General features: G+C 39.3%; 1 protein-coding gene across 1 annotated transcript; it reads right to left on the reverse strand.

Moving 5' to 3' along the window:
• Positions 1-1,031: 1,031 nt before the first annotated feature.
• rhoab (ras homolog gene family, member Ab) lies at positions 1,032-14,397 on the reverse strand. Its single transcript, XM_059332795.1, has 5 exons — positions 14,265-14,397; positions 7,162-7,319; positions 5,407-5,527; positions 4,140-4,270; positions 1,032-3,817 (listed from the first exon to the last, which is right to left on the reverse strand). The coding sequence occupies exons 2-5, from the start codon at positions 7,315-7,317 to the stop codon at positions 3,644-3,646; spliced, it is 582 nt and encodes a 193-aa protein (XP_059188778.1). The 5' UTR covers positions 7,318-7,319; positions 14,265-14,397; the 3' UTR covers positions 1,032-3,643.
• Positions 14,398-16,592: the final 2,195 nt, after the last annotated feature.

A 16,592-nucleotide genomic window follows, 5' to 3' on the forward strand; every position in this document is an offset into this window, starting at 1 on the left:
CCAAGTATCATCTTAGCATCAACATTTTCTTAAAGTACCAAAAGTAAAAGTGCTCATTATGCAGCATCACCAATTTCAGATTACAGTGGCCCAAAAAAGTGTGTGAACCCTTTGAAATTAATAAATTGTGACCAGATCTGCAAGTCCCAAGTATAGACAAACACAATTTGTGTTTGACTATACTTGGGACTTATATTCAGATCAGATCACATTTGATGACAAATTAATGCAGAAACTACAGTCATGGAAAAAATGATTAGACCCTTGTTTTCTCCAATTTCTTGTTCAATTTAATGCCTGATACAACTAAAGGTACATTTGTTTGTACAAATATAATAACAAAAATAGCTCAGAAGAGTTTAATTTAAGAGCTGATATCTAGCCATTTTCCATGGTTTTCTTGATAATGATTTTGGTTATTATCAAGAAAACCATGGAAAATGGCTAGATATCAACTTAAATTAAACTCTTGGGTTGTTTTTGTTGTTATATATCAAAATGAATAAGAAATTGAAAAAAACAAGTCTAATCATTTTTTCCACTGTAGGTTCTGACTGTAGGTTATTTCAAAGGGTTCACATACATTTTCTTGCTACTGTACATGTAATTGGATTATAAATATTTATCCATTAATGTATTAATCACTTATACTGTAAATAAACTATAAAAGCATTAAAAATTCTCATAGGAATTTTGTCATATACAGATATGCAATGACGATTATGCTCTCCAACAAGAAAATGATCACCATACATGATTATAAAAACATATTTTTAGATATAATTTAACTTAACTTGTGGCTCAAAATGTGATGCAAGTCTTTATAATTGCACTTATTTTCCCCTTCCTTTTATAGTTCACATTTTGCATTATTCATGTTTCTTTGCAACTTGTGTTCAGTGTGAAGCCACAAACAAACCCACCTGTTCATGAAAACATAATTCATCACCCAATCATACTTTATATGTATTGATTGAACTTAAGAGCTCTTCCCCGCCTGCCCCCTGAGAGCACAATGAATAGGAGCTGGGTGTTATAGAAAGTAATTTATTACACAAACCAAAGCTAGTTTACAAATACAGTTTCCAGTCCTGTGCGTGTGTATAGTCTAGTATGAACAAACCCACATTTTATATTTACAGACTTTGCATACAGCTTGGTTTTCCTGTTCCTTTGTTTTACGTCACTGCTTCAGCATCCAATATTAGGATTTAAAAATACAATAAAAGTAGAAATAAAAATGATTTGTACATAATAAGGAGACTTGCATTGGTTTTCCTTTTTGTCTTTTCAGTCAAGTTTGTGTTCAAAAACAAAGAACAGAAAAAGAGCCGGTGATGCTCTAGACAGGCAGCCGAGAGGCCAGCCTTTCTCCTGACTGCCTAACAACAGCATTTGGCAGGGATGATTGACGGGTCCTTACAACCAATTGTAAATCATCAGAAAAAAAAAATCGGGTAAAGCATGAAAGAAGAATAAACTAAAGCGACAACACATAAGCAGTCCCATAGTCTTACACCTCCTATTTTTAAATACTGATAGACAATTTATGACTTTTTTTTAAAGCAGGAAATAAAGTATAAAAACAACAACACAAGACCAAGTTTCTGGAATAGGCTCCTCCCTGTAGGCCAGGAAGAAGAACAGGAGGGTTTCAAGACTGTCAAGAGAGCCTGAATCTGACAGTAAAACACGCAGAAGAGTCAGGGAGGGCTGTTGGCTGATCAATCCCAAATATAACTGGCCACGCATAAGGTTTTTAACATTACCAACATACAGCAAGTGGTTAATTCTCACTCTGCCAGTTAGTCTTGTAGATTAACAGCACCTATCCAGCTGCCCAACCTGACAATTCTGTGCACAGTATTCTGGATTAAAAAGGTCATCATGTGTCACATGTTTGTCTTTTGAACTGTTCGAGCAGATGGCAGGTACCAACAGTTAAACCAGTAAAAGGCAGACATGTATATGGTGGATAACATGGTAATTCCCAGGCACCTTTTTTTCCCCCCTCAAACTAGCTCTGGCTATTGTACATTTGACCTTTATACATGCCTACACACAACAAAAAATCAATAGTCGTTCATCCCAAATAAGGAGATCAGTGGTGTGCATGTAAACACAATACTCTCCTCTCCTTGTTCTTTGTCCTGGTCTAAAACCAGGGGAAGATGAGCACCAGCCGTCAGCTATGTAGAACAGGAAGGGATGGGAGCTGAGCCGTGTTGTACTATGCAGGGCAGGAAGCTACCTTTGTCATCCAGTGGGACCACAATTCACCCACCACTTCCACTGATTCAGTCAAAACACAATTAATGTTTATGAACCTTCAGCTGATCACCTCCTAAAGTAGACAAACCGACCTCAGTAAAGACTCAGCGTGAGTCAGAATGCTGCTCCTATGGACTTCACGCTGTGCTCAACACTGAAATGGTAAGATGTCTAATGTTGAAAGCAGCGATTGGAATACAGGTGGCTACAAGAGCCCCTTTGAATTACATTTCAGATGATGCACAGGAAGTAGAATTACTTCTACTAAAACCAGATCCGTCAATTTTCTGACTTTGAGCTGTATTAGCTGCAGTTTATCTGCAGATAATAGAGCATTCACTATTAGGTGGCTGTAACAGATCATCTCAGTTAGAGTATGGATCAATGTGTTTGTCACTGTGAGCACAGGATTAGCCCCAGTGAGAGACTAAATGAGTTGGACATGTGGACATGTAGCTCCACGCTGCTGAGATAATGCGACACATAAGACCTGATAGCACGTGACCACTTGTTTACTTGGATACAACAGCCCAATCAGGACTATCTTCTCTTAAAATGCCCTATTTTACAACAGAAATATCTAATCAACCTTATACCTGTTAAAAGCACCATTTTGAGAGCACAGCATTAATACAGTTTACTGGTGATTTGTCTACTTTGGAGCTTGTCAAATAGCAGCAACTAAAGTGAGGAGGCTGAATGTGCAAAACTATAAAAACTGCAAGTTTTGCCCTGGTTTCGGTGTATACAGTCTCATCATGGTCACACCCACGCTTCAATCTTCCCGTCCCTTTACCTGTCCCACTCCACACCACCCTAGCCCAACTTCCAGGTATAAACACCTGGGGATAAATAGTCCACTGGCGGCCGTTTACAGTGGTACTCTTTTACTGTGCTGTTTGTTTGCCCCCATCAATCTGTCAAGTCATCCAGGCAGGAAACTAAACCTTTTTTGTTGTCCACACTGAACATCCCATAATTCACCAGCAACTTAATCAGTTTTACAAGATTTTTTAGAAAGGACCAGGATCCCCTAATGATCATCATCAGTGTAAGTGGCTTGTTGAAAAGACAAAATGTACCAGCGTCTGGCTGGTGTAAATTTCCCATCTTGATGGTAGACCCACAGGTAAAGAGCCCAATGGTTTACAGCGGTAGTCATCCTCCCACCCACCCGTCCCTCTTCATCAAAGCTTCCCAAACCCAAGTCCCAGGGTAAATTCAGTCCAACAAACAGCCATTTTACAGCGGTAGTCATTTACTGCACTCTTTTCTTCCCCTCCCTCCCTCTCCCATCTGGTAATCCCTCCCGAGCCCTAGCCCCTTGGGTACAGTAGCCCAGGGTGAAAACAGTCCAAATATGTCAGCCAGTTTACAGCACTACACATTTATTGCTCTTCTTTCCGCGGCGGGCCTGCAGTGCCGCCCTGGTGGCCATCTCGAACACCTCCCGCACGCCGTCCTTGGTCTTAGCGGAGCACTCCATGTAACCGAAAGCTGCGATTCGGCCGGCCATGTCCCGGCCCTCCTCTGACTTCACCGGCTCCTATTGGGTGAAGAGAAAACCCAAGAATTTGCTTTAGGAACACAGTCACTGTACCCTGGAATATTCACAGGTTTAGAAAATACTAGCTGATGAAGATAACTCCTGCTAGTGAAAGCTGTGATCTTTACTCATTTTATTATGTACTTCAGTCAATGATATAGTTGATGCAGTGTCATACTATAAGGTGGGATTTTACGCCCATTGTTGTTAGTTTACAAAAGTCACACAGAATACCCCAAAATGGTAACGGATCTTTATTTAAACCCAAAAAAGAGGATGTCGAAATACTTATTTGAGACAGACAAAAGAAGAATTATGGTACCTGCTTCATCTTGGCCAGCTCTCTGCGTGTGTGCTCATCGTTGCGCAGGTCTTTCTTGTTTCCTACGAGGATGATGGGAACATTGGGACAGAAGTGTTTGACCTCTGGGGTCCACTTCTCTGGAATGTTTTCTGTGAAGGAAAGCGAACAAAGAATCGATCAGAAATGATTGGCCACTTTATTTTCTGTGTGCATATGTGAGGTCATTTTAGTTGTCAGACTAAAATACAATGCAGAGCCTTAAATCAAAGAGAAAGTGAATCTTCATTATATTTAAAAGGAGAGGACAGCTTGATAAAGGAGAAAGTTAAAGATAAAACCAGTATTTGCATATTTTCTCATACTGTGTACTGCACTCAGCCCATTCTTTGCCCTGTAATAGTAGAGTGATTTAACATGTTGTGCTTCTCTGAGTATGTCTTTAAAAAAACAAACAAACAGGAAACACTAATTACTAAGAATCCAGCAAACTCATAGGAAATGCTGCAAAGTGCTGGTCTTCTTGCTACAACTGAACACCCCCATTGAAAAACTGACAATGGAAGCCTTGCATAAAAGCCATTTGATGGCTTAGCAATTACCCTTATCTTTAAATTAGTTAACAGAGTTAAATCACAGGATGCCAGCATTTTGATTGGACCAACATTTACATAGTAATTTAATTTAAAATGTGAGACATTGCAAAGATAACTCTTGTGAAGACAAGAAAAACGCAAAGAAGAGCCTCTGTATCTCAACTGAGCATCAAGTATTGGAAGAAAAATCTTGGTCAGCAAAAAACGCTGTTTGAAGCGGAGTTGTAATGTCTGAGGAATGGTCATGTGAAACAATTCAAAATTACAGGCTTTAGCAGAACAGGCTTTTGTTTTATCACAAGTTTAACTTCCTCTCATTTAATCCTGTATAATTTATGTCTGGTACTTTAATCATCTGCTCATTTTATCACCTTATTTAATGATTTTGGACAGCACTTCTGTGATCACATGGAAATTGATTTGCATTAGACAGAAAAGGCAGGACTTTTGTTGTTTTACAACATGGCTGCATGCCATTGCATGACAAATGATTTGTGTCAGTGTGTGCTGGTGTAAGCAGTTCCTCTAAGAGTGGTATTTACACTCACAACAGAATGAACACACTCAAGCAGACCCAATAAACAACTTCTTATGAAAACGGAAAGATGGCGGGGGATGTATAGGAAAGACGAAGATGTGGTGTTTTATGTCATCTATGAATGGGTGTGCGTGTGTCTGTGGTTTGTACTCACCCAAGCTGTCAGGGCTGTCTATGGAGAAACACATGAGGATGACGTCAGTGTCTGGATAGGAAAGAGGTCTCAGCCTGTCATAGTCCTCCTGACCAGCAGTATCCCAGAGAGCCAACTCCACCTGACACACAAACACAGACACAGACAGACATGCGCGCACACAGGAGGGTGGAGGAAAGGACAAAGGAATGTGGAGAAAAGGGGAAGGAGAGAGAAGAGGAAGAACAAAAGGGAGGGAGAGAAGTTAATACACCATGTTAATCCTGATCAGCAAATAAATGAGATAATAAACAAGGACCGCAGCAGACCTCATCCTGACCAGTAACTATAAAGAGAACAGATTTATTCTCTTATTTCATGAGAAGAAATTAGTGCACCAAAATAGTAAAAGAATTATGAGTATAAGAAGAAAAACAAAGGAATAATTCACAGCTATGAGTCAATTATAAGTTTAAGATGGAAAGAAAATTAAACAAACGCATTCTAGTTGGGAATATCATTGCAATGATAGTTAAATGTTCCCAAAAAAGCTGTCCTATTCTATGATCAGATTTTTTTTAATTAAATGACAGATGACCTTTTTCTATGAGTGAGCTATTCAATACACATGTCAAATTTAAAAACAATAACACATACACTAATTTAGTATTTGTTCATGCCAAATAAACACTTGGAATTTCTACATGCGGTACAAAATGTGCCAGTGACGTATAAACACCTTTGCAGACTGCGAAGCTAAATCAGGAAAGGAAACCAGATTTGGAAGTGCGACACTTTCGACAAAAAAGAAGTAGCCCGAGTCGTCCTCGGCAGCACAGAGGGTTAGAAATCAAACAGCCAATAAAGACTCTACGTCCCAGAATCCCATTAACCCAGAATGAGGTCAGGATGTGTGGATTTATGACTGATGAGTTGGGCTGGGTGCTGCAGTTATCCAGAGTGGCACACAGACAGAACATCATGAACCTGGAAATCAGGAGGAGTCTTACTCCAGAGAATATATCTTTCTAATTTCTGAGTCACAGTGGATTTTTTTACAAGTATTTAACAGCCCTAGCTGCACACTGTGCTGCTTCTGAGGGGTGTAAAGGGTTTATCTAAATCGGGCATAAACACTATCATCAGTGTGTCCATCTGTAACCACATAGGACGTGTAAACATTGCTATAAATTAAATCAATTACAAGACCCCTGGTAGGTGTAATTTAGCATGGTAACTGGCTGCATTTTAGATAAAACACAGACGTACACACCCAAAAACAACTATAAATATTTTTACAATTCATTTAAAGGTCTGCAAATGAAGCAGTCTGCAGCAACAGAGCAGACTTAGCAGATGACTGCTGCAATGGGAGGGAAGATGTGAAAATGGAACAGTGCAGTTTTATAAACACTTGCTCACTTGGCCCTGAAGGTAGAATTAAAGCGTTGAGCATGATTAAGCACCCAGGGAACAAAATGAGCCTTGATACCAGCACCAAAAACCATTGCAGAGACTAAGAGAGACAGCGATGTGTTGTGATTGTTCGAAAAACCCAAGTAGATTACTCAATAGTGTCAGAAAAAGGTGTAAATTCTTATTTATTTGAAATATTCAGCTTGGAGTCATTAAAATGGTATTCATTCACCAAGTGAAACAGTCACTTAACAAGAATGTGTCTCAGGTTTGGATCAGTCTGTATACCCTGAGGCACCACTCTGACATTAAAAAGGAAAGACTGATGCTCGTGAGACTGAATCACTTTAACTGTCTCACCTGTTTGCCATCAACTTCTATGTCGGCGACGTAGTTCTCAAACACAGTGGGGACGTAGACCTCGGGGAACTGGTCTTTGCTGAAGACAATCAGAAGGCAGGTCTTTCCACAAGCTCCATCCCCCACTATCACCAGCTTCTTACGGATGGCTGCCATCCCTGGAGGAAGACACAGAGAAGGAGGAGGTGGTAGAGGTTATGATCAAGGAGCTACAGGAAAAGCATGACATTAAGAAGAAACAGTGGTTTGTGATCGTCAGGGGAAATAAACAACAAACTGTGTACAAATACTAGGACCTGTCTTAATTTAATGCATTGAGATGAAAGTGCGACATACGTGGCATGAAAGCAAGGCTGTGTTAAGTTGTGTTGCATGGTGCACCTGCACGATGCAACACTACTTGACACGTTTAACCACGGAGCTGGAAAGAAAGCAGCTGTCAAAGACTCCCTGGGGGCTGTTACGTGATGAATAGAATCGCGGGGGGGAGTGATAAATACATTTTCCTTGCAGTAACGAAGGCTAGCAAACCATGAGACATTTTTTATATTGCACAACTGGCCTGACAAGGTCAGGAATCACTTCATATATAGATGGCTTGTTGGTCACACAGGCAGAGGACAGTATGACGAAACAGCCTGAAATCACAAATATTGTGCAGGCTAGCAGCATATTAAGCTATAGACTGACTGGTGGGAGTTACAGATACAGCTAGCTCGATACAAAACATGCTGATTTATCTAGATAGAACTATTGTCTGTAAATGTCGTTAATGCAGCCAACAGACGTAAAACCCTAACCCAAAGGTTCCCGTACCATCCTTATGCAACGTATAGGTGTCAACATAAAGGTGTAATTACGACACAGTGCAAGATTACCTACTAGGAAGTAAAATTCAGATGTGGTTCCAGTAATTTACGGCAGCAGAAGACCCAACAGACACATCAGTGTGTGTGTGTGTGAGAGAAAACGAGCTTGCCCAACAGAGTTATGGGAAGTTGCCGCAAATGAGTGTCATGTAGATTCGTGTGATTGGCTGAGAGCAGTTTGGATGACTCCATATTGGGAAATGTCATTCTACAGAAAGTCACAAAGACCGGAACACAGTTTAAATGTTGTGGATTTTCTATTGAAATCTTTAGAATTATTCACAAGTGTATAATAACAAGAATTATGGCCACATTTTACCAACAGCAGACTGTGAGACCACAGTTTAAAACAGGAAATAGCAATTTCCTTTCATACTTGAACAGGAACTGTGTCCAAAAGGCACAAGCACTTTATTCACCAAGTATACATCAAACGCACCCCATTTGTCATGGTGGCACTGCAGCAGAGACAACTTTCACACTAACACAGTACATGTACTGTGTACAACAGTACATGTAACACAGTACATGTACTGTGTACCTACTAACTGCACAAGGATACCCGGACCCCATACCAAGAGGGTAATAAATCATAACCTAGACGGGTAATTTCCTCCTTGTTCCAAAAAGGTGCACTGTCAATCACGTTTCTCTACCTAGCCATCTCCATCACAGTGAGTCAGCTGGAGGCGTGATAAAAAGCAAACACCCTGACACCTCTTCTGTTCTTTCTGAAATAATCAGTTGAGCTACAGTTCTGATCTGCAGCATTTTTCAAGATGTAACATTACGGCATTACACAGTCATGGTTATAGGTTCAATTCCCTGTGTAACTTTTACCCCCTGTGAACAGAGATTTGTTAAATCTTGAATAGGCTTTGCAAAAGAAGATCGTCTCTGGCCCAAAACAGTCTGTCTTCCTTCCCCTTGAGTTTTTTTTAGCCGCTTTATTTTTTTTGTCCATACAGCAGTTTGTATGCAACTGGCATTTTTAGCTGTATGCTGCCTATATTTTCTTCAGCTTCTGTCGGCGTACTCAGTCCTTTTCTGGTGAAAAAACAACTTTTTTTCTACACTGCAGCACACTTTGGACATACTTCACCAGAAAATTTCCCCACACAAGACACATGATGAGGCCCATTAAGGACACAAATAACATTAACATGCTAAAATGCAGACAAACATACTCTAATGCTTGTTGTCAATTATTGCACCCAAATAAAATTGATTTAAATATTTAGTTGCTCTCAGTCCCATTAGCTTCTAACCCAAAATGCACCACAGCACTGAGGTGCAAGCATTCTATAAATGGTAGATGAACACTCCAAGTAGGACAGCAGTGTCAAAAAAGATTAGACCATTCCCTCCATGACTTGAGGACAAAGAGAAAGACAAAAATGGGGGCAGCTGTAGCCTCAAGGTGATTGTGTGGTCAATGTTTGTAACATTTGACCAGCGGGTAAACTAGGAAAATGGTTTTGTGCCCTGCTTTCATTAAATGCTGCCTAGAAGTCATTCGAGACAGCAATTATTCTTTTTGAGCGGCTTACCAGACAACATAAGTCTTAAAAACCGGTAATAATACGAAATAGCTTTTAGGTATCAATGACAGTATCAGACCGTACATTTCTATACATAAAAGAATTAAGTATCTAACCCTTTTCCTGGCCTATGAAAAGATGCAGGAAAGTACTTAACAGAGACAAAACACAACAGGAGGGGCACAATGTGCATAAAAAAGGAAACACAACAGGAAAAACTCCATTAGCAGTGGAGACTGTTGTGTCTGAACTATGAACTGCGTGAATTCTTGTTTCAAAAGTGTGGGGTGACATACAATGGTGGGACCACCCCACATACTCTGATGCAAAGGTTACAGTATGATTAGCAAAGTGGTCAACGGGCAGTAGGTCCATAATTTTGGACAAAGCAATCTGAGCCAGGATAATCCTACACTGGTTCATTGCTCATGAGTGGCTAACAGACTACAAAAGACCCGACCACTTGACTGTTGTGCCTGGCGTGTGTGTAACAGGACAGTTTGTGCTATTCCACAAAAGAGTTTTCCTACATAATAATGTGAACACAGTTCCCACAAGTGCCGTCTTCAACATGATCAGCAGTACTTGAAGCTCTGCTCATGATTTTTTCCATTTTAGATTAGAAAATCAGGCAAACCATGGGTGGCTACAAGCATGGCAACCTATATAGAGTGAATATAATAACAATGACGACAGTTGTGCAGGTCTGGTATTCATGCTCAGCTGTCATGTGCAGGCGGTTCTTTAAAAAAATGTTCCAGTCAATCATGTTTTCGTTTCCCTGCATTTGTAAAATCGAAGGGAAAAGGAAACGTACCCTTGCTTTCATGCCACAAATGTCTTACATTCATCGTGTCTTTTGTCTTATTGCTTTAAACAAGTTTTCAGAAAAAAAAAAAAACAGATTTTGTGTGAACAGGAGGTTATACAAAGATATGGATGAAAAGGACTGGATTTGGCTTGTTTTGATGCATGAGAATATGAATCTGCTTGACAATCTTAACTATACCTTTTTCTAAAATTGATATATATTTTAATGCAAGCTCACTCAAAACTGAAACCATAACCTGCAGCTAATGGCACAGACAAAAACAATTGTGAAACTACCGCCAGCCACACACAACATGATCTTGGGCTGTTGCTAATATGTTAGATATCTGCCAGACACTTTGGCAAACAGCCAGTGTAAAAAATTTAACAGGCTTGTCAAGAATTGAAGTGCTGCATGTGTGAAGCAGTGGAAGTGATGTAACACCAGCTACAGCCTGCGGACAGGCAGCCACATCACAGCTGATGTCCAAACTGTCTTCTATGGGTGCATAGATTTAAAATGTTTCCATCATGTTACACCAAGACAAGAACTGGTTGGTTCTGGAGGCTATGCTGGTGAACACAGTAAAAACTAATTGAGTGCACATCAGATGTACTCCTGTGATCAATTATAATCCTGGTGGGTAATAAGGACCGGATCACATGTCCAAATCTCTGCCCCACCTGCATGTTGGCCAACAGGAGACCATGACATGAAATTAACAGACAGACAAACAACGGATAAGGAGAGAGACAGGGATAACCCTAACAGGATCAAATTAACAGCATAGAATGGGTACAGACAGGGCAACAGGAGACAAGCCTGTGATAAACAGTTAATAGAAAATAAAAAGACAATAACTGGCTTAATCAACTGACTTTCCCAACAGGAATTGATTTGATTCATGCCTCTCTCTCACACACACACACACTGAGCCAGCACTGACTGTGCTCCTTTTGAAAAACTGCTTTTGCATTATTTTGACAAAGCGGCTCATCCAACTCTCCTTAGCTACTTAACTGAACACGCCAAACAATTTTTCAAACAAAGCAGACATTTGATAGGTGTTGTCTTTCAATCTTGTTCCCACCTCCGGGTGGTTAAGTATTTTGTAAGCCGTTATCATACTGAAACGGTAAATATTTTTTACAGCAGGCCTGCCTGTCAAACCCACTCATGCATCCACACGACCAGTTTTTGTCCGACACAAAACGATTCTGTGGCATTTCTCTGATGAATAAAATGTTAAGTGAAACACTGTTTAGGCTGCATTGTTTCCTTGTATGACACAGCTTTAAATGAATTATTAAAATGGTTTCTGTGTGCTTGATGATTCACCAGCCTGTCCTTTAGAAAACCCCACACTGGCAACAGTTGCATCAAAGGCCTGTGTGTGTGTGTGTGTGTGTGTGTGTGTGTGTGTGTGTGTAGGCCAGGAAATACCCCTAACAGTCTTCAGCGTGGAAAATTAGCCCCAGCTTAGTGACTGTTAAAAGACTACCGGCTGATGAATATTTTAGCTTCTGACATAAACTTGGCAGGTGTTTTTTCTCTGCCACCTGACATGTATTTCTGTGGGCGGTGAAATTTTGAATTAATCCATACTGTGAAAGGGACAGAAAATAATTATTTTTACTGCTGTGTGCCGCACACACATAATAAAACAATACCCTTGAAGAAATATTACCTCCCTTGTGGAGACTGGTTGGTTATTGGTGCTCCCAAATAGAGCTGTTGGCTTAATGGAACAATTTGTCTACATGATGTAGACAGCTACAATATGTGCATCTTTGAAAACATTTCACGGATCGTGAATTTAAAAGTCAACCAGATTAATCAAATTGCTAATTAAAGCATTGAGCCTTTTGACCTTAAGACAAATTGTCACAAAGACCAATTCAAACCACCTGGGTAATCATGTTTGAAGCCTAAATACACTGATCCTGGTTAATAACCACAATTATTTCATAATTTAGACTCTAATCCAAATCAAAACAAAAAAACTTCAATAGTTGAAATAAGTGGCCCATTTAGACTATAATGAGCAACTGCTACTCAGGAAAACACTGCTAATACAAATTGCTGATAAACATTAGAAATTACCCGTTTAGAGAAAGGAGACAAAGCACTGCAGGGAAACAATTCAATTATAATTTCAAGAGGATTAGCAGATGCTCACTTTCACAATAATAAAAAGGATCATACTACATCTTTAGCACAAACTCCAAGGGAATGAAATATACATGTATTGGGAAGAAGCCCCGACCATTTAAAAAAAAGAAAATTGGCCAGATTTATGAATTGACCATTTAATGAAATTGGATATCAGTCAGTCACTGTTATCTTCCCTCATTACAGTGAGGAGGAGAGGATATGATTTTAGTTAACAGCTTCAAGGTTGGCAGTGTGTAATATCTGCAATAAAGCACAGCTAACCCCCCTCCCTTGCCTTAGATGCTGCAAAAGGAGCTACATTATTTCGTGATTGATTAAATGCAATTTTTTTTTTTTTTTTTTACAGATTTCACTGAACCTCCATTCAAAAATATTTGATTTGAAAAGTATGTATGCTTTCACAAGCCTGCTAGTAAAAAGTCCTCATTCAGATCCAGATGTGAATTTGATTTCTTGACACCCTGCTACAAGATACAATTTTACTTATTATTGCACATCTTGAAAAATATCTTACCCCTCGCTTTACAACATTTTCTTAATGTCATAGGGTCAAAATTAAAAGAAATGCAGCTGCCAGCAGACAGTACATTACCGCTATCATCCCCCTAATACTATATCACATCTCTAGCTTTAACTGTTGCATGAAAACTCACACCAAGAATATTGACACATCATCAACAATCATGTTCAGTAACAACATAGGAATAAGTCATATTTTGTCAGTATTGTCCAGCCCAAGGTGATCAGAAATTTTACGCTTTCATGGATGGTTAGAAAATTGATTCAAGCTGTGTGTGACCTACTAGCCCCCATAGCCAAAGCATAGAAAAAGTTGTGTTTCTTGCCTGTGAGAGCTCCCAGTGTTTAGTCAAACATTGTTTTTAAACCAGCTCGCCACTGGGTGGGTCACCAGAAAGATGGCGTCATCACACAGGCAACAGATGGCTAGTGTGTCCGCAGTGGAAGAATGGGTGGGTGGCCCCGATCCAAACTAAACACCAAGACCCACATATATTACACATAAGACTTCTTGGATCTATGATTGCTAATGATTAAACATTTTGCTATAAAACCGTAAAACTTAAAAAAAAACCAAGAAGAAGAGACTGTTTGCTCTATGGTCACTGACATGTTCTCAGACGCATAATTGTGAAAATACGGTTTTGATATTGTAAGAAAGTACATTGGCAGTATATTTGTTTATTACAGTGTATATCATTTCACCACAAAATAACGTCTTACATTAACACTAAACTGTCACAAGCAGTCATTTAAGAAGCGACACATAGCCGCTGGGAAGCCGCCTGGTCAGCCGGGGCAAGTCAGGAAAAGAGCCTCATTGTTTGGCTGCGGCTGGATCGCCAATCTAGGCCAATCTATACGGTTACATTTCTAAGCATCACTTAAGTTTTCACAGTTTACCAACAGCCCTCGGTAGACTCTGGTCGAGGTGTTTCGAGCGTCTACTCTCAGAATACAGCAGTTTTCTCCTCAGCACAAGTGTGTGGCAAGTGCGGAAGCGGCATTGAAATTGAGGTCGGTTAGGGGAAAAGCTAATGGCAGCTAACCTCGCTAGCTTTTAGCTTTGCTAGCACGGCCTCTCAAAGCTCCGGGCAACTTTTTAAATAAACCTGTCCGCTTTTAAACTGAACAATACGAGAAGAGTATCGCTTCGCAATGTTATGGTGTGTTCAGAAAGTAGTTTACCTGCAGTTTATGTGGCTAGCAGTCGGATTTTCAGTGTTTCCCGGAGCAGAGTTGCTTTGCCGACCAGTCGAGTCGCTCGCTGCTTCCTCTCGTCTCAATCTGATACAATGAATTACTACACGGGAGCGCGCCGCCAGGGTTTGGAGTTTGTAGCTAGGGGGGAGGGGTGACGGGTACGAGCTTGAGAGCCACACCTGCGCGGGCACGAGGTGTACGAGCACTCGCAGCACACTTACCGCCTCATCAAGGGAATGGAAATCTGTATGGCTACGTCGAGCAATAAACACTGTCTATTTTCAGACGTGACATTTTCAGAACTTTCAGAGGGTTTTCATGTGTTTAAATCTAACAGTTGAGTAGATTATTCTGTTGATTTGAACTGGACAGAACTTTGCCATGCTAAGGGTTTATAATTAAGGGACATTTATATAAGCGTTTATTTGACTATAACCCGGGGCTCAAAAAGAGCGCATGTCATATCTCAAGTTTTACTGGTGTTTGTCAGGAGGATTGGTCCCATGATGATAAACAGTTAATTTAGTTTTCCCTCTGGCTGTACAAGTGATTAACATTTAATGGGCACTACACTGTCTAGTACAGCTTAAATGCTGAGGTTATGTCCCCACGTGCACTGGCAGCTTTGAGACAATTGTTATTCCCCCAATCGGTGTTAATCGAGCCCATTACGGCTTTGTCAACACTGAAGCTGTAACTTTCTACTTGTAATTGCCTGCGAGCCACATGCAAGTGCAAGTCTGTACCTACTGCGCCACCTGGTGGACAGTTTAAGTAACTAAACGAATTAGGGCATATCATTGTAAATAGAGAATAAACAGAATAGAAACCCACTTGTAAAAGTAAGGTTATACTGCTAATACTCCAATTGAGTACCGAGACTGACCTGAAAACAGTAGTAGACAAGCTGTCAACATGATTTTTTATTTTCTCAATTTTCATTGAACTGCTGGTGTACAAATTTCAATTTTTCAAAACATTTTAAGGACTTTTTGTTTATGTTGGCCAAAAGAAATAATAAGGAATAAGAAATTCCCTGGAAACAGCTGATAAAACAATCTCACAACAAGGTAACTAGGTAGACCACTCTTCTGAATTGCTAATATTAACATATTGCTAATATGAACATATTTTTCATCATAAGTTGGTGTATGTAAGTGGTCACTGTAGAAAGCGGGTGAAGTCTTTGGTGTCATATTGATATTTTCTATTGCGACCATAGTCAGAGTATTCCTCAGTTTAGACATTTTTAGGGCCCGAGCAGGCAACAACCTGCGAGGTCCCTATTGTATTTCGAATTATTTTTTCCCCCATTTTTATAAATTAAACCACTTAAAAGTTTATTAGGTAGTTAAAATGAGCGGAGTCATTTCACAGTGTGGTATTAGTAGCCTACTTATACTGAAGTAAAGGATCTGAACACTTCTTCCACCATCTGTCTTTTTTACTTCTTTACTTTTTTTTACATTTATTTAAAAAAAATATTTTTTCTTCTTTATTTTCTTGAATTTATTTATTTATTTAATTTTTTAATTAATTATTATTTTTCAAGAAATACCGCGCATGCGCAGAAACGCAAAAGTCCGCGCATGCGCAGAAAAAAAATCGTAAATAAAAATAAATAAATAAAAAAACAAAATAATTAAAGAAAATAAATAAAAATAATGAATGTAAAAAAAATAAATGTAAAAAAAAGTAAAGAAGTAAAAAAGACAGTGGTGGAAGAAGTGTTCAGATCCTTTACTTCAGTAAAAGTACTAATACCACACTGTGAAATGACTCCACTCCGCTCATTTTAACTACCTAATAAACTTTTGAGTGGTTTAATTTATAAAAATGGGTAATCATTTTAAATGTATCATGTTTTTCATTTTAAATCTTGACCTAAAAAGTAACTAAAGCTGTCAGCTAAATGTAGAGGAATAAAAAGTACAATATATGTCTCAAAATGTAGTGGAGTAGAAGTATAAAGTTACATAAAATGTACATAAAAGTACCTCAAAATTTTACTTTAAGTCCAGTACTTGAGTAAATGTACATTAGGGGTGGGCGATATGGTCCTAAAAGATTATCACAATATTTCAGAGTATTTTCACGATAACGATATTCTTGATATTAAAAAATACTGAAAAATATATAGAACATTATTTTTTAGTCTGTATAAATAAATAAAAATTGTACAACAAAATAAAAACACTATAACACTTAAGGCAATGAAATTCATAGGGGTGGTGTAGACTGGCCCCTGTAACGCACACACCCCGACGGCAGCATGCCCCGACATGCATGTACTGCGAGGGCCCGTTCAGTTCT

The sequence above is a fragment of the Centropristis striata genome, chromosome 5 (genome assembly GCF_030273125.1).
Source record: "Centropristis striata isolate RG_2023a ecotype Rhode Island chromosome 5, C.striata_1.0, whole genome shotgun sequence".
Taxonomy (NCBI): Eukaryota; Metazoa; Chordata; class Actinopteri; order Perciformes; family Serranidae; genus Centropristis; species Centropristis striata.

Bases quoted from the DNA above. Each gene is read 5' to 3' on its own strand.
- rhoab (XM_059332795.1), bottom strand. From the start codon at position 7,317: ATGGCAGCCATCCGTAAGAAGCTGGTGATAGTGGGGGATGGAGCTTGT. The intron at 5,528-7,161 runs GTGAGACAGTTA...TTTGTGTGTCAG, and splicing joins TAGAAGTTGATGGCAAACAG to GTGGAGTTGGCTCTCTGGGA. The intron at 3,818-4,139 runs GTACCATAATTC...TTCACCCAATAG, and splicing joins AGCTGGCCAAGATGAAGCAG to GAGCCGGTGAAGTCAGAGGA.